This window comes from Epargyreus clarus, unplaced genomic scaffold, assembly GCF_041222505.1.
Source record: "Epargyreus clarus isolate Ecla_fem2 unplaced genomic scaffold, WU_Ecla_fem_2.2 ptg000018l, whole genome shotgun sequence".
In the NCBI taxonomy this organism is placed as follows: Eukaryota; Metazoa; Arthropoda; class Insecta; order Lepidoptera; family Hesperiidae; genus Epargyreus; species Epargyreus clarus.
In genome coordinates this window covers 605,696-626,790 of record NW_027332226.1, presented here as the reverse complement: position 1 = coordinate 626,790, position 21,095 = coordinate 605,696, and the positions used below count along the sequence as shown (strand labels likewise).

At 34.2% G+C, this 21,095-nt stretch overlaps 7 protein-coding genes across 8 annotated transcripts; 3 read left to right on the top strand and 4 right to left on the bottom strand.

Moving 5' to 3' along the window:
- Nucleotides 1-33: 33 nt before the first annotated feature.
- Nucleotides 34-4,006, bottom strand: Caf1-105 (chromatin assembly factor 1, p105 subunit). Of its 2 annotated transcripts, none has more exons than XM_073083126.1 (8): nt 3,744-4,006; nt 3,304-3,534; nt 2,861-3,069; nt 2,485-2,663; nt 2,060-2,150; nt 1,479-1,685; nt 1,056-1,195; nt 34-743 (listed from the first exon to the last, which is right to left on the bottom strand). In XM_073083126.1, the coding sequence occupies exons 1-8, from the start codon at nt 3,870-3,872 to the stop codon at nt 115-117; spliced, it is 1,815 nt and encodes a 604-aa protein (XP_072939227.1). In that variant the 5' UTR covers nt 3,873-4,006; the 3' UTR covers nt 34-114. The 2 variants fall into 2 exon arrangements, with proteins under 2 accessions (XP_072939227.1, XP_072939226.1); XM_073083125.1 differs by having other exon boundaries at nt 34-761; nt 3,744-4,005.
- Nucleotides 4,007-4,191: 185 nt separating this feature from the next.
- RpL36A (ribosomal protein L36A) lies at nt 4,192-5,258 on the top strand. The gene is made up of 3 exons (XM_073082492.1): nt 4,192-4,321; nt 4,462-4,635; nt 5,093-5,258. The coding sequence occupies exons 1-3, from the start codon at nt 4,319-4,321 to the stop codon at nt 5,228-5,230; spliced, it is 315 nt and encodes a 104-aa protein (XP_072938593.1). The 5' UTR covers nt 4,192-4,318; the 3' UTR covers nt 5,231-5,258.
- Nucleotides 5,259-5,854: 596 nt separating this feature from the next.
- CCDC53 (Coiled-coil domain containing 53) lies at nt 5,855-6,965 on the bottom strand. The gene is made up of 3 exons (XM_073082491.1): nt 6,753-6,965; nt 6,460-6,624; nt 5,855-6,159 (listed from the first exon to the last, which is right to left on the bottom strand). The coding sequence occupies exons 1-3, from the start codon at nt 6,798-6,800 to the stop codon at nt 5,872-5,874; spliced, it is 501 nt and encodes a 166-aa protein (XP_072938592.1). The 5' UTR covers nt 6,801-6,965; the 3' UTR covers nt 5,855-5,871.
- A 273-nt stretch (nt 6,966-7,238) lies between these two features.
- Nucleotides 7,239-9,856, top strand: BCAS2 (BCAS2 pre-mRNA processing factor). Its single transcript, XM_073082490.1, has 5 exons — nt 7,239-7,454; nt 7,803-7,966; nt 8,517-8,729; nt 9,236-9,389; nt 9,663-9,856. Exons 1-5 carry the CDS (start codon nt 7,380-7,382, stop codon nt 9,798-9,800), a joined length of 744 nt encoding a protein of 247 aa, XP_072938591.1. The 5' UTR covers nt 7,239-7,379; the 3' UTR covers nt 9,801-9,856.
- An 893-nt stretch (nt 9,857-10,749) lies between these two features.
- Nucleotides 10,750-13,555, top strand: LOC140749451 (ubiquitin thioesterase otubain-like). Its single transcript, XM_073082489.1, has 5 exons — nt 10,750-10,906; nt 11,000-11,299; nt 12,126-12,347; nt 12,800-12,910; nt 13,430-13,555. Exons 1-5 carry the CDS (start codon nt 10,799-10,801, stop codon nt 13,514-13,516), a joined length of 828 nt encoding a protein of 275 aa, XP_072938590.1. The 5' UTR covers nt 10,750-10,798; the 3' UTR covers nt 13,517-13,555.
- A 246-nt stretch (nt 13,556-13,801) lies between these two features.
- Nucleotides 13,802-18,188, bottom strand: LOC140749467 (uncharacterized). Its single transcript, XM_073082510.1, has 2 exons — nt 17,870-18,188; nt 13,802-16,686 (listed from the first exon to the last, which is right to left on the bottom strand). Exons 1-2 carry the CDS (start codon nt 18,032-18,034, stop codon nt 14,443-14,445), a joined length of 2,409 nt encoding a protein of 802 aa, XP_072938611.1. The 5' UTR covers nt 18,035-18,188; the 3' UTR covers nt 13,802-14,442.
- A 437-nt stretch (nt 18,189-18,625) lies between these two features.
- Rsph9 (Radial spoke head protein 9) lies at nt 18,626-19,677 on the bottom strand. Its single transcript, XM_073083045.1, has one exon. The coding sequence runs from the start codon at nt 19,607-19,609 to the stop codon at nt 18,794-18,796; it is 816 nt and encodes a 271-aa protein (XP_072939146.1). The 5' UTR covers nt 19,610-19,677; the 3' UTR covers nt 18,626-18,793.
- Between the last annotated feature and the right edge of the window lie 1,418 nt (nt 19,678-21,095).

Sequence of the window (21,095 nt, the reverse complement as noted above, 5' to 3'; positions counted from 1 at the left end):
AACCACAAGATTGTCAAAAAAAATTAAGATCACTTGATTTCAATATTATTTATTTACATTTATGATTATAACATTAAAAAATACGATTAAAAATATAAATATTTAACATAGTGATTACTTTTTCTTATTCTTAGGGCTAGATAAGGTGATGAAGTTGACCCGGCGCGGCGGGCGCGGGCTCGGCAGCGACTGCAGCGCCGGCTGCTTTACGTCAGTTACCTTCGCTTGCTTCATGAAATCGTTCTCGTCAGGCTTCGACGCCAGCGTCTTCAGTTTAGGCGACTGTTCTTTTTGGGTTTTATCATCAGTCTTATCTTCAGTTTGTGCTGTATTAGCTCTCTCATTTGAAGATTCATTGCTACTGCATTCTTTAGAAGCCTTGATACTGACGTCTTTAGGAGACTGGCTCTTGTTTTCTGTATCCTCGTACACTAGTTTGATGTCCTCACTGTCTTCTATGACCATTATTTCGTTATTTTTATCGACCTCCATAGGTTCACTCTCTTGAGGTTTAATAATTTCATTGCTGGAATTGTCCGACCACGAAGGCATAGCTGTCTCCATTAGCACGTCAATCTTCACTGGAGTCTTTTGATGTACAGGTTCAGACTTCCGTCTTTTTGGAGATTTCTCTACTTTTTCAGTGGGCGCTTTAAATTTCATGAAGGAATCTATTTTGGGCGTCGAAGATGTAACTTTCGGTTCGTCTGCTGTTTCCTTGGCATCCGTTTGTGGTTCTTCCACTGGAATTTTCATTGGTTCTAAAATGAAATGAAATGTAATATATTATTATTATTATAATAATAATAATATTAGACTCATGACTTATAATTATTATATTCATATTTTTTCATATTTATATTCATTGATTTGCTTTTAAATATGGTATAAAAAATTAAAATAACAGTTTTCAACAGATTTGAAACACTTCTAAGATATCTTCAATTATAGAACAGAGGCAGACCAAATATGACAACAACGGTAACATGAAACTCTAAATTATCCATAGGTATAAGGTAGAATGCTAAAATTAACTGATGTAATGTGAAAGTAACCTGGAGCTTTCTTCTCTTCTACGTCATCAGGTAGCACTTCTCCTAGTTCGCCTTCACCAAATGTGATGACGGAGCAAAAACCATCTGTACTGGATGCCACCAGCATGCGTCCATCTGGAGACCATGTCAGGTCTGTAAGTCTGAAATGATAATATGTGTTAATATTTGCATTATTTATTTACTCAAATTGTGTTTAGCTAACTGTGACCTTGTTATGTCCTTTATATGTGCTGAACATGCATCTTTTCAAGGATGCACTGGGAAAGTCATTGAGCGCTTGCTATCATGCTGCTATAATTGGGACTATATGTTAAGAACCATGTCAGAAGATTTAAAATTAACTGTAAAGTCTCTGCCAAGGTTCAAAAAATGTACTTTATAGCAACCAGTTATTAGCTGGCGTGTGTTTAAGGGCAACGGTACCTAGTGTAGTGCACATTGGAGACGAGCGCGAGTGGCGCCCGCTGCTGCGTGTCGTAGAGCAACACACAGCGCTTAGTGGCGACGGCCAGCACGAGGCGGCGCGGCAGCGGCACCGCGGCGGGAGGGCCGGCGCCGCGCGGGGCGTAGCGCCGCGGCGACCAGCGCACCACCAGCGCGGGCTCCGCTGTCGGCACCACGCAGAAAGGCCTGTGGGGAAGGTCCTATTGTAGGCAACAATTATGTACCAATAGCAGTTTAGACCCAAATGATCAGTATACTCATCTGAAAGCAAATGGTTGCAGACACAACACTGCCAACCGGTGGCACTTCTTATCGCAGATATAACATGATGCACTCTGTTTAACTAATTTTACTTCAATTTTACCGACAGATTATTATATGTTAACCCTACAAAACTTGTCAACTGCATCTGAGATATGATTAAATTTTTAAATTATTTTAAAGTAATACCACTTTTTCAATTAAAGCTTTTTATACAAAATTGATAACAAAATTCCACCTGAATAAATTAAGCCCAAAGAGAATAAATAAACACTATAAAATAAATTAATATTACATACACTTTCAATGAATATCTTGTGTAGATGTAAACTGCATTGATAGGTTTCATATCCAATTTGCCTTGTTCTGGTTCTATTCTGCCTGCTGGCACTGAAATATAGATGACAAAAAAAATAGTAAAACATGTTCAATTGAATGTTGTTATAGAGAAATGCACAAGTCTCAATATTATGACATGATTGACGACCCGCGTGGCGGAGCGGTCACCATACCAGTCTGACGCGCAAAGGGTACCGGGTTCGATCCCCGGCCAGACAGATATCTAGATGATGAATTTAGATTTCTGCTTCTGGGTCTGGGTGTTTGTGTATTTGTCTATGTGTGTGTCCATGGCACCCACGACACAGGGAATCCTAGTGTGGGGCTGTGAGTGTAGAAAGCGATTAACTCTGTCTACTATAACTGTTTATAAGTTATAATGTACCTGCTATAAGCAGGCCATCTGGACTGAACTGCAGCCTCCTGTAGAAAGTCTGAAGAGTGTCATCATGGTACAGCCGAACTTTGATGTCATGGAGAGGATGCTCTTTTGGAAATGGCAGCACTGCTTTGCTACTTCTTGATGTCACTTTCTTTGTACTCACATCAAATGTGCGGAATACCCTGGAGATTAAATAGGAATTTGGTGTTTGATTGACATACTGATAGACAGTTACAATTTCTAAAAAAAGCAACAAAATTAATATTACTTTAGCAGCATAGTTGAAGTTTTAATTATAAAGATTTAAGTCCGTTCTGAAAAGTTTAATTTTGTGATACAAAAAAATTTATTCACAAATTTGCAATGGGTAATCTCCTACCTATCAGAACTAGTAGTGGCAATGAACTGTCCAGATGGGTCCCAAGCCACTCCCTGCACAAACCCTTTGTGGTCGCTCAGAATGCAGGTGTATTTAGCACGCCCCACATCCCACAACAACAGCTTGTTGTCCACAGAGCCTGATGCCAGGTGGCAGGAGTCGGTACTCCAACATAGGTCCAGTATGTCCTCCATATGGCCCCTCAGGGTCTAGAAAAAAAATCCAACACATCATAGATATATATATCATATATCTAAAGCATCTATCATATATCTAAATAAAATATGATATTTGTTGTAAAGAAAAAAAAGTGAATGTGTGTAATATTATGATAACAGATTGTGTGTAGTAAATTGAAAATGTATGCATAATTAAAAATTGTTTAGTCAAGTCAACTAAACTAAAGTGCAAGTATGAAATGACTAAAACTATACATAACATACCTTATGTATAACCCAAGACTCCTTATACACCTCTTCTCCAAGCTCTGCAGTAGGAGCTGACTCCTCAGTCTTTTGCTTCCATATGAAGATGATGGACTCATCATCACCTGACGCCAAGTACTGGCCGCTGGGTGACCAGCGCACCACGTTCACTGCTTTTAGATGCCTAGTAAGATCTGCTGCCACTTCTAAGTTCACTGACCCTGTATCTGTTGTTGAAATGTACCATATCTGAAGAAGGAAATTATAAATGTAGTAAATGAACCTTAATAATTAAAATATAACATTATCCGGGGTTTTTCAAAAATGGTACATGAAGTTCTTCTTTAAATAGGGTGATGCAAAAGTTAAAATGAAATGGGTGATGCAAATTTTCATGGGCGATATCGGTTATTTTCCATCATAAATATCAATGAGATAAGTTATAACATTACACTTACTAAGACATGAGAATCAGTTCCTCCAGAAGCAAGCCTTAAAGGTCCCGCAGGATCTGATTGCGGTTGGAAATCTACACTCAGCACCGGGTCCCGGTTGTGCCAGGATATTTCAGGTATTGCGAACTTCATTATGTTTTAATTTATATAGTAGAACTCGTAATTTAATTAAACTTAAAACAACATAAATATAAGAAACAAACAGTCCAGACTTGAAAGTTAAACTTTATTTGACTTGACTGTCACTTTTGGCGCGAAATTATTCCTTTGATTTTCTTTTCATGAAAATGTAAAACTTCAGGCAAAGTTTTCTTAAACAGTAGCGTCATTCATGTAATCTTATATCTATTTTTTATCCTCAACTGTTAGATATGTATTTATTGACATATTAATTAATTAAAATAATATTATTTTAAATGATAATATAATAAAATATTTTTATACTTTTCAAAATATCGTTTCAAAGTGATACTTGCAACTCAGAATCAACTGTCAATGTCATATTTTTCGTTGTCACCTGCTGTCTTCGTATTTTTTTTCTTTCTCAGTGACGTTTGGCCGAATACAAGAACGCCAAAATGGTGTGTGTTTATAATTTTTAATCCATTAAAATCATTACTAATGTTTCGAAAAACCACAGTGTGTTATTAAAAATTTGAAATCAGTGTAATCGATTTGCGTATAGTGCTCATATTTTATTGGCATCGGTTGTAAATTTCAGGTGAACGTACCAAAACAGCGCAGGACTTACTGCAAAAAATGCAAGTGCCACAAGGTCCATAAGGTGTCACAGTACAAGAAGTCCAAGGAAAGGCACGCTGCGCAGGGTAGGAGACGTTACGACCGTAAACAGCAAGGTTATGGTGGTCAGTCTAAGCCCATCTTCAAGAAGAAGGTACGTCCAACAACATAACCTCTGGCCGGTACATTGATAAATAATGATTGTTATAAAATTCAGATCTCTAAATTAGTATGAATTGTTTACGTTATACTAGGATCTGCAGTGATTATTAAATTTAAAAATAATGGGGCTAAAAACGTTTGTGAGGTTCCATTCCAGGTGAATAACAAGTAAACATTGATAACTATTGCATTAACTGGTTTATAAAAATTGATATTCGAATAATATTATTGAATAAAAGTTAAATGAAGTTGCGTCGGGTAATAATATTAATATTATTACATTTTTTTTGTCATAATCATTTGTCATATTATAATTATTCATGTTCTTGTATCATTAGTTAGCAACCAATCGATTGTTTCCTTACTTACATAATTGATGTGCTACAAATGTAAAAAAATATTCAATGTTATTGACAAAATTATTCACTAGTATATCTTGTTTTGTTCAGGCTAAAACTACAAAGAAAATTGTACTCCGTCTGGAATGTGCCGACTGCAAAGTGAGGTCACAGGTGGCCCTCAAGCGCTGCAAGCACTTCGAGCTCGGTGGAGACAAGAAGAGGAAGGGACAGATGATCCAGTTCTAGGCTGGCTAATAAATAAGATTAACATCTATTTATGCACTTTTATTTCATGACCTAAGAACACAACAGTTCTATTTAACCAGTTTAGTTTGTACTAAAATATGACATATGATCAAAGAGGTAGTTTTGTTTCTAAAAACATGCTTGTCAATTTATAAATTATAACATAACATTATCTAAAATTTATATCACAAGATATTTTTTTTACCTAACTAGCCAATCAAAAAGAGTATAAAAATAAATCTGTAAAATCTATTCTTTAACTTCTGATTCTTGGCTGGTCCTAAACCTAAATAGTTACATTGCATTCTGTAATTAAATTTTATTCATTCTTAAAATGAACATATCTATTTATAATTAAGCTTGTAAACATATTTTTTCTATTACCATAGACTCAATATTATGTTCTTATTTATAAATACTTCAAAGAAGTAATTGTTTTGATTGTTTAGTAATTTTAAAAAATATAATTCCACTTCTTTTACAAGGTTTGGCCAAGAAGCTCAAATTAAAAAATATTTTTTATAGAAAATATTTAATTTCATAGAAATACTTTGCATAATTTTCTTAACTATACATAGCATCAACATAGAATTTTATTATACAACAACAATTCACATAAGCTCCTTAGTATTTACATAAATTTATTTCTTCAATATTCTATCCAACTCTTCAGGGTCCAGTCCCTCTAATGATAGTTTTAATTTGACTGCATTCAAAGGCACACCAACTTGCACCATTTTCACAAATCTTTCATATTCTGGTTTCACTTTTTGTAGTTCTTCATTTTGAGGTTCAACTTCCTTAGCACCCTCTACTGCAGCTGTTTCTGTTGTAAGCACATCTGCTTTTTCTGGTTGCAGTTTTTGAGGTGAAATTTCTTGCGACTCTTTTGGTTGTGAAGAAACATTTACTTCTGGTATTGATGATAACTGAAATAAATAAATATTAAGTTTAATTAAACTATTGACATAAAGAACTATAATAATTACATTTAACAATATTGATAAGATTTGAATGCAATTGTTACTTTAACAATTAAGCACTTTGCTTAGGTCATTAGAACCAGGTTTATATACTTTACTCATATTTCCTGTCTGACTTGTCAAAGCCTTACAGATCAGGGCTATATAGGACACCCTCTATGTAAGGCAAAGTAAATTCTTTATAAAATAATAAAGTTATGTATTTAAGAATATTAAAATATATATTCAGTATTTTTAACTTTGTACCTTAGCCTCCAGCAAGACCATGGTGGCATTGACTTTCTCCAGTTTCCGCTCAAAGTGCATCATCTTCTGTTCACATGATTTCATGAAGTTGTTCAGAAACTGAACCGTTGTCATTACAAAGTGGTTTACAAATGCCAATGTTCTTTTTTGCTGCAATGCTGCTATCTGCAATTGGGAAAACGGAAATCTTAATAAATTACGAAATACTCCTATGTTTTTAAATATCTGCAGTATTATGTAATGCATTAATTAAATAAATTAAGGTACATAATATGCGCGACTACTTAACTTACATTTGATAAATCTACATTTGCAATGTCTGGTTCTACTATTTCTTGCATGATTATCGTAGTCTTGGGAGTTTTATTTTACTACTTGAATAGCTAGAAAACCAATCAACAGGTTCCCTATTAAAAATAATAATGTTAAAATTAAACCAAAACAAGAAGTAAATAAAAATAATACATCCCACGTCAAAAACTCAAAACTTCAAAATGAAAATATATTTTATTTATCTGTAGACTGTAATTAAATGACCATTTGTAGCAGCAGATAATAACATAAGTTGTGGTATTAAGGAACGAATTAATTATTTTTTATTAGAACCTATACACTATTAGTTTACTTATTATTAGATACATTACCAATCTTAAAACTATGTTTTAAAATATTATTACATGTTAAACCTAGCGATTGGAACTTTATGTCACTATACCTTTTGCTGTACCCTACGTTATTAAAACTTTTTTTTATCAATTATCATTATCAGCTCCGTCAGTGTTCTGTGATTGTCAGTGTCAATAACGTGAATATTGTTGGAGTTTGGCAGCAAAATAAATAAAATAGTGAACTTGAAATAAATGCATGACTAAATTCGCATAGTATTTTGATTGAAAGATTTATATTATTTATTATTACAAATGGCTGGTGAAGTAATAGTGGACGCTCTTCCGTACATCGATCAGGGCTATGATGACCCCGGCGTCAGAGAAGCGGTAAGTAACCTACAATTTTTATTTCTTCAATAGTATTTTATTGCTTTTTTAATTAAGAAGTTACATTAGGTTGTGTGGCCCCGTAATTAAAAAAGGCCATTTATTTCGTAAAGTATCGTGAAGGGGTGATATTGGATACACTTATATGACATACTGCATCTAAGATCTCAGGACCTATCTGATCCTATCTCGGGTTTGTTACATAAGTTCTCTGCTTACTATTAGCATATAGTTTATGTATGCTCATTCGCTACATCCATAAAATACATTAATTTCACTTAATACACTTAATACTCTTATACCTTTGTAAAAAGTAATGTATAAGTTATTGTTATATACAATACTTAGGCGCTGGCCATGGTAGAAGAAGAATGCAGAAGATACAGACCCACAAAGAACTATCTAGAAAATGCTGGTCCCGAACCCAGCACAGCATTTGAAACACAGGCTTTACAAAGAGAGATGGAAAGAGTGCAACAACGGTTACCTATGGAGCCACTTTCTATGAAAAGGTGGGTATCAATCTTTGCCTATGAATGTATTATATTTAAAAGAGTCTTAATTTAAGTCCATTAATTCTTACACAAATGTGCAACTTATTGAATTAAGTAACTACTATAATGGTGTAAGAATAACTTTCTATATATTCATACAATTATTATTGAGATTGCTCTTTAGTTTTTTCTTTTTTTTTTTTATAATATAGGAGTAGCAGACGAGCATGCAGTCCACCTGATGGTAAGTGGTTACTGCCGCCCATGGACATCTGTAATCAACCCCAGATAGGATTAGATATTCCTACCTGAGGTCGGCCACAGATGCGCCGTTACCCCTAAGGACTAAGCTGGAACGCCTCGGAAAAGTCTGTCTCCCTTACCACACCCTTCAAACCGGAACACAGCTGCGCTTTACACCGCTGTTATTAGGTAGAAATAGGTGTGGCGGTGGTGCCGTCGGAGTCGAACCACAAAGGGTTCTACCACCTTCAACTAGTTGCTACATAGCAATGCAGCACAATAATAGTGTAAAACGTTAATTGTAATTCTCTTGTGATTTCGCCAGATATGAACTGCCTCCACCTCCAACAGGGCGCCTGGGTGAGCCCGCAGCATGGTCAGAGGCGGTGGACAACTCGCACGCCCAGCTCTCCCACCAAGCCACCAGGGTTCTCAACCTGGAGCTGCAACTTCAGTATGGCTCGGAAGCATGGCGGTCTTACCTCAATGTACTGCAATCATTAGTTGCTAGGTCACAAAATGTGCATACACAGTTAAGGTAAGAGGCCTAGCCTAGCTCAGGATATGTACTTTGTTGTCATACTATCAAGAACTACATACATTTTCATAAAAACTTTATGCATTAATTAAAACAATTGTTCTTCTGACATACTAAAAAATAATAATATCATTTAAAAAAAATCTGCAATATTAAATATTCCATAGCTTGTTGTATAACCGGTGAAAAAAAATAAATAAATTAATTAATTCAGTTGTTCTTCTATTGTACAACAAGAACAACAACAACTGTTTTAGTAAGTTTTAAATAACATTAATAAAGCAAGAATACAGAATTGAATGAATTGGAATATTTAAAAGTTTCTTATTTTTCTTTCTTTATCGACATTCATGAATTTCCAGTGATCCTAAAAGGCAAGCCGTATTGTTCATGAGTATCTTTAGTATATAGCCTGTTTAATTGATAATTATTTTGCTATTAGAAAACAACATCACTAGATTTTATAAGTATTTTATAGTAAGATATTTTCTATTATGTTATGTTAGAAAACAGATAGCAGCAGTGAACTGGGAGCGCAAGAGGTCGCAGACGGCGAGCGGGGCGCGGCTGCGGGCGCTGCGGCGGCGCTGGGCGCAGCTCGTGTCCGACAACTACCGCCTGGAGAGGGCCATCATGCAGCTCGAGATACAGCTGGAAAAGGTACACACACTATGCCATTCTGCCAGTGTTGCCAGTTTTAAAACCTGCTTTTACCCTACATGTATGGTAAACAAAATACAAACTGCATGTTGGTTATCAAGACATTTTTTATGGAATACATTTAATTGTTTATATGATTGTTAATATGAATACTGCCTGGTCACCTAGTGACAATTTTTTTCTATAATATCTGGGTATTAAATAGCCCCCAAAAAAAATTAAAACCTCCAATTTATAAAAGTTTCAAATTAATAAATATTGTATCTTTTATAGGCGAAAACTCAAGTTGGCAATAAGGATGGTGGTGCATCAATGGTTGACATGGAAGCAGTCAAGATGTTACCAGACAAACTTAACTCTGAATCAGAGAAAGAAGTGCAGAAGAAAATAGAGGACATGTTCGCTGATTAAATAGTGAATTTAGAAATAAATTATAATTGTAATTGTAATACATTAAGTCAAGGCTTTTTCTGTTTTTTTTGTAAACCTTTTTTTATATCTAACCATAGTCCATTCCACTCAGTAATCCTACCTTGGCGTTGCTGTTGACCATGATTAAATTGTTAACAATATTTCGATATGCTTTAATTAAATGAGATTTTCAGGCTTCTTGTAGGTATTGTAATTACATTTTAAATTATTATCTTTAAGATTTTGCAAAGTTTGGGTAGTAGGAAATCACTTACCCAGTACCCACTAAGTAATTTATTATTTATTCTAATTTTAATTAATAATTAAATAACTAAAAACCATAAATAATTTTTAATTATTATTAAACTTATTGCAAGCATTAAATGTAAATGCTTATGGATTATTTTTTGTCAAACAAAGAAAATAACAACAAGCTCTATACAGGGTGAATCTCCATAAAGTGCACATATTGAAACAGGTAAAATTAAACCGCATTTTGTCGACAAAAAAAATATAAAAAAATTTAAAAAAAATTTTTTTTGGGTTTTACGACCTTTTGAATTTTTTTTTGGAAATTGTGCACCTAAAGTAAATAAATCGCTATAACTTTTTAACTAAGAGGGTTATCAGGTTCAAACAAAAATAACAATGATTGCCAATGATAGGCCGTACTGATCCAGGAAAAAAAAAAACAAAAAAAATCATCTTCCCAGGAAAAAAATGTCAGATTAGTGTGTTTTTTTATTATTTTTTTTGTCGACAAAATGCGGTTTAATTTTACCTGTTTCAATATGTGCACTTTATGGAGATTCACCCTGTATTTTGTTAAAAAAAATAATGATCACCATGGGCATACAATGGTTACTATACTGTTTGCATACAATAACAGGAATGTTTCTGTGTCATATGTTCTTGCACGGTTTCTGAACTGTTATTCGCTGTTTTGCTGGATTGTCATTTGTCGTCAACTGTCACTTTTATTTTCATAATAATCGAAAATGGCGGATGATGCTTCGAGTAGTAGCGGTTGCACCGGCAATCTAGTGGATAATTCAATAAATCAAGATGAGTTGATTATGAAACAGCAGCGAGAAATAGAAAAAGAGGTAATCATTGTATTGATTATTTTTTTTTTGCAGACTAAATTCATATTTTCCCGAAAACATGTTCCGTTGACATGTTGTTTGTTTGTTTTCCAGATATCAGAAACTATTCCATTGGTAGGTGATCTCGAGGAGCTGGCATCATTAGAAAAAGAATACAATGAGGATCCAATATACCTTGAAAAAGTTAAAGACCTCGCATCTAAGTACAAAAATATTCGGAGAACACGTCCCGACGGAAACTGTTTCTTTCGAGCATTCTCATACGCGTATTTAGAGCATCTACTGACTGATAAAAACGAATATGATAAGTTTTATGAATTAGCTAAGAACTCCAAGGAAATACTCGTCGCGTTAGGCTTCCCACAGTTCACAGTAGAGGACTTTTATGAGACTGTAAGTTTATAGGTTATGTTCTTTATTCAAATGCTTTTGTCTCGTTCGTTACGCGGTGCCGATATGGCACTTGTTAGCTTTAATTGATAATAATAAATTTACATGATTTTACGATGATTCACATACCAGTTTTGAGGTTAACTTTGATGATGTTACAATTTTCTGCTTTGTTATAATTTTTGTGACCTCAGATGTATAATTAAATTAAATACACAGCATTCTGTAGGCTTTATGAATTGTGCTCTGATATAAAACTTGTACATATTGATATATTTAAGTTGCATTAAAAATGCAATAAAAATAAATATATCAATTGTTTTCAAACAGTTTATTGAATATGCTACTCTGTGCAAGTCAAACACTCAAATAGTTCTTTATAATAAGTGTTGGTCATCATTCATATAATTAAATATCAGACCTAATTGTAATGTAGTGATGTATTTTGCCAATAGTACTTTTTATACCGTAAATTCAGCACAGATTGATCTGTGTGTACATAAGGTAACAGATACTGAAAATCATAGTTATGAATATTAATCAATGTCATACAAACAGTAGTTCAGTCAAGTAGAAGGTAGATTTGTAAGGGGAGATAATTTGCCCATATTTAAATTTGCCATAAATCACTTCATTAATGTGTTACATATTAGCAAAATATATGACATACATTAGTAAAGAAAAATTACAGAATAAATGTATATAAAACTTATTATGTCAACAAAAATTTATGTAAAATCTTTATGGCCACATATTTTCTACTAAATCGTTTGTTTGGTTTACCTGTGCCATTTAAAATCAAGTTATAAGAAAGTGAATTCTTTTTCAGTTTATGGAAGTAGTTCAACGGGTAGGCGAGCATGCCAATGGGTCTTCTGAAGAACTAGAGTCCGTCCGCAGTGAGCTGCATGACAAATTTAATAAGCAAGGCTATTCAGATTATATAGTAGTGTATCTGCGCCTAGTTACCTCGGGCCAGCTTCAAACCCAGCACGATTTTTACCAGAACTTCATAGAGGGATCAAGAACTGTTACGGAGTTTTGTAGACAGGTTTGTGAAGTAGCTCAAAATTATTGTAATTATATAAAGCTTTGCTATTTTGTTGTTTCATGCCAATTTTTATTAATGTTTACCAGAAGGTGACACTTTCAAAACCTATGTATTTGTTTAAAATTAAAGGTGGGAGTATAGATTTATGGTGTAGAAATTATCTGTATGTTTGCAAAAGTTTACTCTCATCATTTTCCCTAAATACCCCTTGAAAAATTGTGTTACATTGTCCAACTATGTTACACACTGACTAATACATTCTGGTCTACTTTTCTATGTGTCAAATTAGGTCCTCAAAGATTGTATGAACTTTGATTTGTAGTTCTCTTTCTAATAAGTGTTATGGGGCACAGAATCCTAATAATCTTGCCATTTGTGCACACAACCTTAGCTGTGACACTATTTTAATCATACATTTATTTTAGTAATAATATATTGTTTTAATGTTTCAGGAAGTTGAGCCAATGTACAAAGAGTCGGACCATATCCACATTATAGCCCTAAGCAATGCTCTCAATGTTGGTGTGAGAGTTAAGTACATGGACCGTGGAGAGGGTAGTCAGGTAAGCCCCCTTAATTTATCCCTTCTGGAGTGAAATATTATTAGATTTGTAAATAACTGAAGGTGGTAGAACCCTTTGTGGGTTGACTATGGCAGCATCACCGCTACACCAATTTCTGTCAAACAGCAGTGTTAAGTGCTGCTGTGTTCTGGTTTGAAGGTGGTAAGGGAGACATACATTTCCGAGGCATTCCAGCAAAGTCCTCAGGGTTGCGTCACATCTGTGGCTACCCTCAGGAAGCAATATCTAATCCCATCTGGGGTTGATTACACAGGTCCATGGGCGGCAGTAGCCACTTACCATCAAGTGGGATACATGCTTGTCTACTACTCCTTTACTAAAAAAAATAATAATGCCAAACATTTGCTATGAAACTCAAAATTGTCCTGCCAAAAATGTCCACAATTTACCAAAAAAGCTTAAATTAATAATAATTTCACTTAAATTACTTAGCAAATAAGTATTTTCTTAGTACATAATTTTCATAAAAGTTTAAACTGTATAAAATCATTGTTACAGGTAATAGCCCACGACTTTCCCGAAGGGTCGAAACCACTCGTCCATCTACTGTATCGTCCTGGCCACTACGATATTCTGTATGCATGATCGCCTTACGCTTTACAATAAAGTTAATTATCCTTCTTACACATTTGTTTCATTTTAAACTAACTATTACCCGCGGCTTCGCCCGCAGTCAGAGGTTTTATCCATCCCTCAGGGTTTTTCGAGGATAATGGCCATCTTATATCTTTTTCTGAGCACCCGACAATGTGAATACAAATTTAATAGCAATCGGTAATGTAGGCAAACTCACATTCACAATATTATGATAGTTAGGAAGTTAGGTTGTTGGGATGACTTAAGTTTAAAGGGGCAATAACAACCACACACTTGTCATCTAACTTATGTATTTCAATTATCATAAAACAAAGAACATGTTAAGAAAAGCATAATACTTACAATCTAATCTTAGAATAGTAGTGCAAATTAAAATCGGAACAATATAAAATATTAAGTCTAGTATTTAAAATTTACTCCAGGCCCTGTTTTACATGGATATGGTTAATGTAAGTATACACTCTTATTACTTTTTTATATACCTGTACTATAATTTTCACCACTTAATTTTAAAGCAAATAAAAAGTTCACAAGTAAGAACCTTCAAAATAATGTCTTCTAGTCTTTCTTTTTAAAAGTGAGTTTTTTTTAATTACTCTATTATTTGCAGAATCAACAATATTTATTTATTTATTTGTTTCATATTTCTTTATTTTTTTTTAATCTAAGGTAGCAATTATTTAACAATTAGTAGCAAGTAGGTAGCAACTTTAGTAATTATTTCGATGTAAAATATAGGTAGTGACCGGCCATTCTGACGGTCACAAATTTTCATTTGTTTTAAAATTAATGGTGAAAAGTACATTTTTGGGTGAGACCAATGAAAGTGCCTATTAAATAAACTAATCATATCTTTGCAAGACAGGGCCCTACAAAGGTAAGGTACAATAGAACAGCCATAACAGAAGTGTATATTATCTGCAGAAGTACACACCGTCTGGCTCCCTCACGGGTTTCATTCCCGCAAAGAACGCCTTTATATCTTCTTCCTTCACTATCACTTTCCTGTCTTTGAAGCTCTTTAAGAAATCTAATAATTTGTCCCTCATCTTCGTGTACTCTGTTAAAGCGTTTATTTGTTGAACTCTGCCTAAAGAGGATAATGCCGCCATTCCTTTTTCATATTGAGACAAATGTTCCCCACCAGTTTTTTCTTGCCCTAATTTTTCATAGGCTGTCACAGTATCTTCTGGGTCAGTTAAAAATAACACTGACAGGTCCTTGTACATTGATAAACATTCATTACAAGTACAGAGTTTGTGTCTGAAGTTTGATGGCCAAAACGTAGCGCCTTTGTGGATCTTCTTAACTCCTTTAGGCCTTGCACACTGTGTCTCATTTAGTTTTGGTTTTTTTGTTATAGAATCATCATTGTCAACTTCTGAAGAAAGTTTTCTTTTGAGAATATCTGCTGTAGCTGTTTTGTCTGATACCTCCGATTCGGCATTAGAATTGTCTTTATCATCGTCTTTTTTAATGCTTTCTTCATTTTCCGGTTTGTGTGTGCTGCTTTCATCCACTACCACATCTGTAGGATTTTCTTCACTATTTTTAGCTTGGTCCTCAGTTATTGCTGTTGTTTGTTCAGCAGTAGACGTTATTTCAGGTCCTTTCTCTGAATTTTCTTTATCCTCAAGGCTTACTTTAGGGTCAGATGTATCCATTGCCTCAGGTTCACTTTTATTTTCTGTTTCATTGGAACTGGCACAATTGGTTTCATTATTTGAAGTAATATCAGCAGCGTTTTTGGTCTCATCATGGCCTTGGTCAGATTCCACTGGGTCTCTAAGCAGCAAGTCTTCCTCAACTTGTTCTTGGGTTCGATTGTCAGGCTTTTCTGTATTTTCGGAAGGTATTGATTTCTCGTCTGGCAGAGAACTTTGGCTTTCCTCTTTAGTTTCATTGGTTTCTTGATTGCTATCGCTAGAAGATTTGATTTCTTGAGTTTGTTCATCATCTTTTTGTTCTGTTTGAAGCTTGTCTGGTTGTGTGGTATCTTCATTTACAATACTATCTTGTTTATCATTAGTAACACAGTCTTTTTCTTCATTGCTAGAATGCATTTGAACATCAGAAGATTCGTCAGTAACAAGTGTCCTAGTTGACTCTTTGTTTTCAACATCTGCCTTTTCATGAACATTTTCATCGTCAACATCATTAGAATCAGTTTGCTTATCAGAAGACTCTTCAGGTATAAGTGAATCTGATTGTACATTGTTTTCAGTGATATCTTGTTTTTTATTAATATCATCATTACTTTCCAATGTTTTTGTACCAATTTCTTCATTTTTATTAGAAAGATTTTCTTCGCCAGAAGATTCTTTAGCAACTGGAATTTCTGATTCTGAATCTTTCTTTTCAATGTTATCTTTATTTTCATCACTGTTGATAGATTCTGTACTTGTAACTTCTTGTTTTTTATGACTTTGGTCATCAGAAGATATCTCAGGTACTTGTTGACCAGACTCACTCAATTGTTGTTCAGATACTTTGATCTCATCAGCAACCTTTGTACTTTCAACCTCCATATTAATTTGCTCCTTTGAAATATCATTGATATTAGAATTTTCAGTCATGTCCATTTTTTCTTTAGCTTGAGTATCTCCATCTTCTTTCATACTTGAACATCCATTACATTTGGCATCACTAAGTTCTGAACTTGTATTTAAAATATCCACATCTACATTATCTTTATTAACTGCAAGATGACTGTAATCATGAAGAAATTCATTTTTGTCCATGCACGCTTTGCATATCATCTCTGCGTACTGTTCATTGCCAGGTACAACAGCTTCCAAATGGGAGGCATGTAGCCAGTCTTCACAAATGATGCATTGGATCATTTCTTGTTCTACAGTCGATTCGGGGTCAGGGTATGGTCTGTGACAAGTGCAGTAAACACCACTGAAGTTTTGATTATAAACATTGTCTTCATTAACTTCTGTTTTGTCTGGTGTGAACTGGCATGGATGTCCATTGAACTTAGGGTTCCCACAATCACAGCGGAAATTCCGTTTTGTGTACAACTCGATAAGTTCATGATTTTCATGGCAGTTCAAGCTGCATGCAAGACACACGCCTGCTCGTTTTGTGGGGTCATTCCTAGCTTCAGCACAACATGTCATGCAAGCATAGATTGCTTGGCGTTTGATGTAGCCCTGGAAAAATTAAACATAATGTTTGAAACAATTTAGCATTTTATGCAACCCTTTATCGTTAGTACCTATAGTATTATTACTATAGTTACTGATAAAAGTCTACCAACCATAACCAGTCATAACCAAATGTACATAAAATCAGTTGTGATTCTTCAGGATTAATTGGAATGTTCTGCAAGAATATTTCTACTTAATCTTTGTTGTTATAAAGATAAAAGGTTATGATGTCATTACAATTTTAAAAAGTATCAAGGTATATAAACTCTCCAAAAAAGCTACACATTTAGTTTAAAGTTAATGACTTATTTGCTTCATGATACATGACATTGACTACATGTGTTGGTACTGAAACTAACAGGTAAATATTGTGTATATATAAAGATTCAAGTTTTAGCTTATAGGTCACTTTACAAGAATTTATATAAGTTGGATCTTTAGACAAACACCTTAAAACTTAAGGCAAACATCAAAATTTAAGTCATGATAGTCAATAACACTTAAACATTGATAGAGGGCTAACACAGAAATGAATTTATAATAGTGAATTCTTAAGCTTACTTAAATGGAGCTATATGCATATGCATGCACATCTACAGTTACTAGATGTACAAAATAAGTTAAAGGGAAAGTTTTTATGCTACCACACCCACATAAGCAGCAAGTAGTAATTAATGTTATTCATACTATATCATTATTTCATCATCAGCCTTTTTCAATCCATCGCTAGACATAGGATTCTCCCAAAGAGTGTCACAAACTTAGTCTCTGCTATTCTCACGCAGTTACTACCGCCAGTAGTCTTAAGATTGTAAGAGTCAGATGACATCTCATAAGATATTATTGTACCAAGGTGTACTTACCACTATAAGTATCTGGGTAAATACGGCATCCTCAAAACTGAAATAAGTTATGGGAGGTAGCTAATTTTCACAATTGAAGTAGGAATCCCTCGGACAGTTTAACAGTAAATATGTGAATTATTGTGCAACATGTGCTAGAAACTGTGCAAAGATACTGCTCGATTATGGTAAATTTTAAATGTAATAGTAATTGCAATAATCATTAACACGGCTTTGAGAAATTTAACAGCTGTACAAGATGATTATTTCTTTGTTCGAAAACTGCAATCGTTATTCGGTTATTCTATAGCCTTTTTCGCTTGTCCAAAAAGCATATATCTTACCTTCGAGTAAGTGCATTCTTTATCGTCGGAGGCGCCGAGTACTGCGTTAGCATCTTCTTCAAAATCTTCTTGTTCTTTCAAGACGTCCATCATGGTTACAACTTTTTCACTTTCGCATTCCGCCATTTCTGCATCTTCACTCGTATTTGCGCCATTCGTCGACATTTTAGCTTTCCTCGACCACAATCTCTGCACACGAATAGCAATTAAAAGTGTCCACCAACTAAATGTAGCTCAAAAGCCGGTTACGTTCAGATCAGAATATTATGCCACAGTTTAACTTTGATATGCGTCGCGCCAACGCCAATTTTACTTGCAATCTCTAATTCTCTATGTATTTTTTTTGCGTTTATAAAAGCCGGGAAGGGCTTTTGGTTAACGACAACTTGTTGTCAACGGGTATATCACAGATTAATAAACCAAACCCGATTAATATTACAAAATTGTTGCCATTGCTTAAATTATCCATTTGGTTTAGGGATGACAAGCTGCATTAAAAGAAATAAAAATAAAGAAAGAAAGTAACCTTGTAATAAAATATGTAAGGTATTTAAACTAAATCATACTGATTTAGACAGAATCTGTGTTAGAATGAATGATACTGCTAATGATCCAGTTCCACATAAATATAATTATATTAATTTGAGTTCAATCGTATTAAAATTAGTCTAATGAAATTTAGTTTCAAGTTTGGATACTAACATTACTTAATCTATGACTAAAATAGGTAAATATTAAAATTATTGCAACTTTCTTTCTTCGAATATTTATTAACTCATTAACCAAAATATATGCTTGCATGATTGCTTGTATGTGACTAGGTAATATTAAATCAATGAACATATTATTATTTTATCTTATGGGATATTGTAAAACGTGAAACATTTTTGGTTTAAAATAATGATGCTTTACTTGTAACGAAAATTAAAGAAGGAATGGTACATCTAAGTTTTTATGTCCATTGCCGACATACAAGAAGCCAGAGTCAGGAGTTCTAACTTTGTGGAAATATGTCATGCCCGGCCAGTATAAGCATTTTAGGTATGCAACGCTTCCTGACCTTTCCAAAGACAGATTCCAACAGCCATTAGGTATATCCTGGTCTATGGAGTCTAAGAAATCCATGCTATAGTTGTAATCTTGGCGAGTTAACAAGTTGGAGTTCCAACGGTGTTGAGCGGGTCTGATGTGGGAATACGATTTGAGCAACTTTGCTTCTGAAAGAGTCAGCCCGTAAAAGTTAGGGTTAATGATCACGGTACCGTCGGGTTGCTTGATAAGCTGCCCTCTAGCGCATATTTCTGCCTCGTCGCATATGTTACTTATGGTTGCGGCGAGTCGTTTCTCTTCTTTCATGAACTGACATCGGTCCGGATTATTTTCTTCTAAGCTTTCGTCCATAACTTTGATTTTTAGGGAGGGATCTCCACGGAAAGGATAAGTAGAGAGAAGGGATAGCACTTTATATTTCTGCTTCGCTTTAGGCAGTAATCCCCAGAATTTAAAATCGGTAGAGTAAAAGTACTTTCGGTCATCGATGGCGTCTTTATCTATGCCGACAGCAATGTGGTAATCTCCATCTACAGCATAAATCTGTCCCCAGTACTGTATATTTATAAAATGATTCTCAACTTGAAGCAACGTTAATGAATTCTGTAATATGGAAATGAGTTCATTTGTTAGCATCATCCCGTTTACATTAACGCATTCCTTGTACTCCCATAACTTGTGCACGTTCATATTTAGGCTTCAAATTAATATAATAACAATCAAAATGTTATATAATCAATAAAACAGTGACAGTATTGATGTCAATAATGACTGTATAATATTTTTCTCGACGTTATTTTTATTGGTTCGCGCCAGTTGCTTATGTTTTTTTTTTAAATATTAGGTACCATTTAAAAACATACTTTGAAATTAGGTATATAATTATGTAACGGACGTAAGCGTACACGGGAGGGTATTGTCATGAGATTATAAAGCTAGTTTTGATCATTTATGCCTATGATTTATGCCTAGACTTTAAATCAAATGCCAGATATTGTTTAATTCCATCACATGTACAAAGATAAAATAAGGTTGTTTTATTACAATGAAGGTTTTTTATGGGTTAAATCACAAATATATATTTGTTTTGTGGTAAAATATAGTAAAATTGAGTATTGTATTATACTACCTACATGTATAGGTATACTAAGAACGTTTCTAAAAAAAATAGCAAGCGTCTTTTGTCAAATTATTCCAAGGGTCAAGGAAGATTCGAAGAGCAATGTAAATCGAGAACTCTTCTCGTATGACAATTACCCGTCATCAAATATTTGCTGGCCCTCTGTTGATCGTAATTCGTAACTTGAGCACAAAACCGTCCAGTATAGCAAGCTATGTTAATGAACCTCTCTATAACGAGCAGCTAGGTCAGGATACGTTGGGGATCTTCGGATAACCTGAGACGCAATTTACTTATTTTCACAGATTGCGACCGACTCGTGTTGCTTGTTTGGCGACTCGTGGGTAACATTTGGAGGGAAATATAACCGTCGTTTTGAAAAATAGCCGCTAGTAAAAATATGACCCATTTATGAAGCATTACGTGTGATATGTGGGGTGGTTAATATATTTCGTAAAGTTAGTACAATCACAAATTAAGTTACTTATTTAATTTACCATGAGTATTTAATATTTCAGTAACGATTTGTCTTTTTCTTAAATTATTTTATTTCATGTTGATTCATATTTTCAATCAACTACTCGACACTAGATGGCGCACAATAGTACACGTTCGATGATATAGATGGCAGTGCCAGTTTCAAATTATACTACTGCACCCATGGAACAGAAAAAACTAGTTTCTATGACTGCACCAATTGAAACTGATCCTACCTCTACCCTACCATGTTATTGTATTGAATCATATAGATCAATATAATATATATAAATCGATTAAACTGATAAAACATAGGTAATTACAATAATTATTATTTCAATAGTGGTATCACGGAGTCATATTATTTTGTTAATTATTTAAAAAATGTCTGCCCTCAACTAAGTGGGTTATCAATTTTTATTTTTTCGATGTTTAAGTTATTACTGTTAGAGATTTTTTTATTCAGTATAATCATTTAACGTCGCAGGTCAGTAAAATTATAGTTAACATTTTAATACTTAATTTAAACTAGTTGGAGTTCTAAGTGAACCGGCACACCTTGGAGAGTTAAGAAGAAGA

What these genes read in the sequence shown, in the direction of transcription:
- LOC140749467 (XM_073082510.1), bottom strand. Translation starts at nt 18,034, where the DNA reads ATGTCGACGAATGGCGCAAATACGAGTGAAGATGCAGAAATGGCGGAA. An exon ending in AAGAATGCACTTACTCGAAG is followed by an intron (nt 16,687 to 17,869) that starts GTAAGATATATG and finishes TAATTTTTCCAG; the next exon opens with GGCTACATCAAACGCCAAGC.
- BCAS2 (XM_073082490.1), top strand. Translation starts at nt 7,380, where the DNA reads ATGGCTGGTGAAGTAATAGTGGACGCTCTTCCGTACATCGATCAGGGC. An exon ending in GAGCCACTTTCTATGAAAAG is followed by an intron (nt 7,967 to 8,516) that starts GTGGGTATCAAT and finishes TGATTTCGCCAG; the next exon opens with ATATGAACTGCCTCCACCTC. An exon ending in AATGTGCATACACAGTTAAG is followed by an intron (nt 8,730 to 9,235) that starts GTAAGAGGCCTA and finishes ATGTTATGTTAG; the next exon opens with AAAACAGATAGCAGCAGTGA.
- CCDC53 (XM_073082491.1), bottom strand. Translation starts at nt 6,800, where the DNA reads ATGCAAGAAATAGTAGAACCAGACATTGCAAATGTAGATTTATCAAAT. An exon ending in CAAATGTAGATTTATCAAAT is followed by an intron (nt 6,625 to 6,752) that starts GTAAGTTAAGTA and finishes TCCCAATTGCAG; the next exon opens with ATAGCAGCATTGCAGCAAAA. An exon ending in TGGTCTTGCTGGAGGCTAAG is followed by an intron (nt 6,160 to 6,459) that starts GTACAAAGTTAA and finishes TATTTATTTCAG; the next exon opens with TTATCATCAATACCAGAAGT.
- RpL36A (XM_073082492.1), top strand. An exon ending in AGCCCATCTTCAAGAAGAAG is followed by an intron (nt 4,636 to 5,092) that starts GTACGTCCAACA and finishes TGTTTTGTTCAG; the next exon opens with GCTAAAACTACAAAGAAAAT.
- LOC140749451 (XM_073082489.1), top strand. Translation starts at nt 10,799, where the DNA reads ATGGCGGATGATGCTTCGAGTAGTAGCGGTTGCACCGGCAATCTAGTG. An exon ending in TTACGGAGTTTTGTAGACAG is followed by an intron (nt 12,348 to 12,799) that starts GTTTGTGAAGTA and finishes TTAATGTTTCAG; the next exon opens with GAAGTTGAGCCAATGTACAA. An exon ending in ACCGTGGAGAGGGTAGTCAG is followed by an intron (nt 12,911 to 13,429) that starts GTAAGCCCCCTT and finishes TCATTGTTACAG; the next exon opens with GTAATAGCCCACGACTTTCC.
- Rsph9 (XM_073083045.1), bottom strand. Translation starts at nt 19,609, where the DNA reads ATGAACGTGCACAAGTTATGGGAGTACAAGGAATGCGTTAATGTAAAC.
- Caf1-105 (XM_073083125.1), bottom strand. Translation starts at nt 3,872, where the DNA reads ATGAAGTTCGCAATACCTGAAATATCCTGGCACAACCGGGACCCGGTG. An exon ending in GAACTGATTCTCATGTCTTA is followed by an intron (nt 3,535 to 3,743) that starts GTAAGTGTAATG and finishes TTCCTTCTTCAG; the next exon opens with ATATGGTACATTTCAACAAC. An exon ending in ACAAGATATTCATTGAAAGT is followed by an intron (nt 1,686 to 2,059) that starts GTATGTAATATT and finishes CCTTCCCCACAG; the next exon opens with GCCTTTCTGCGTGGTGCCGA.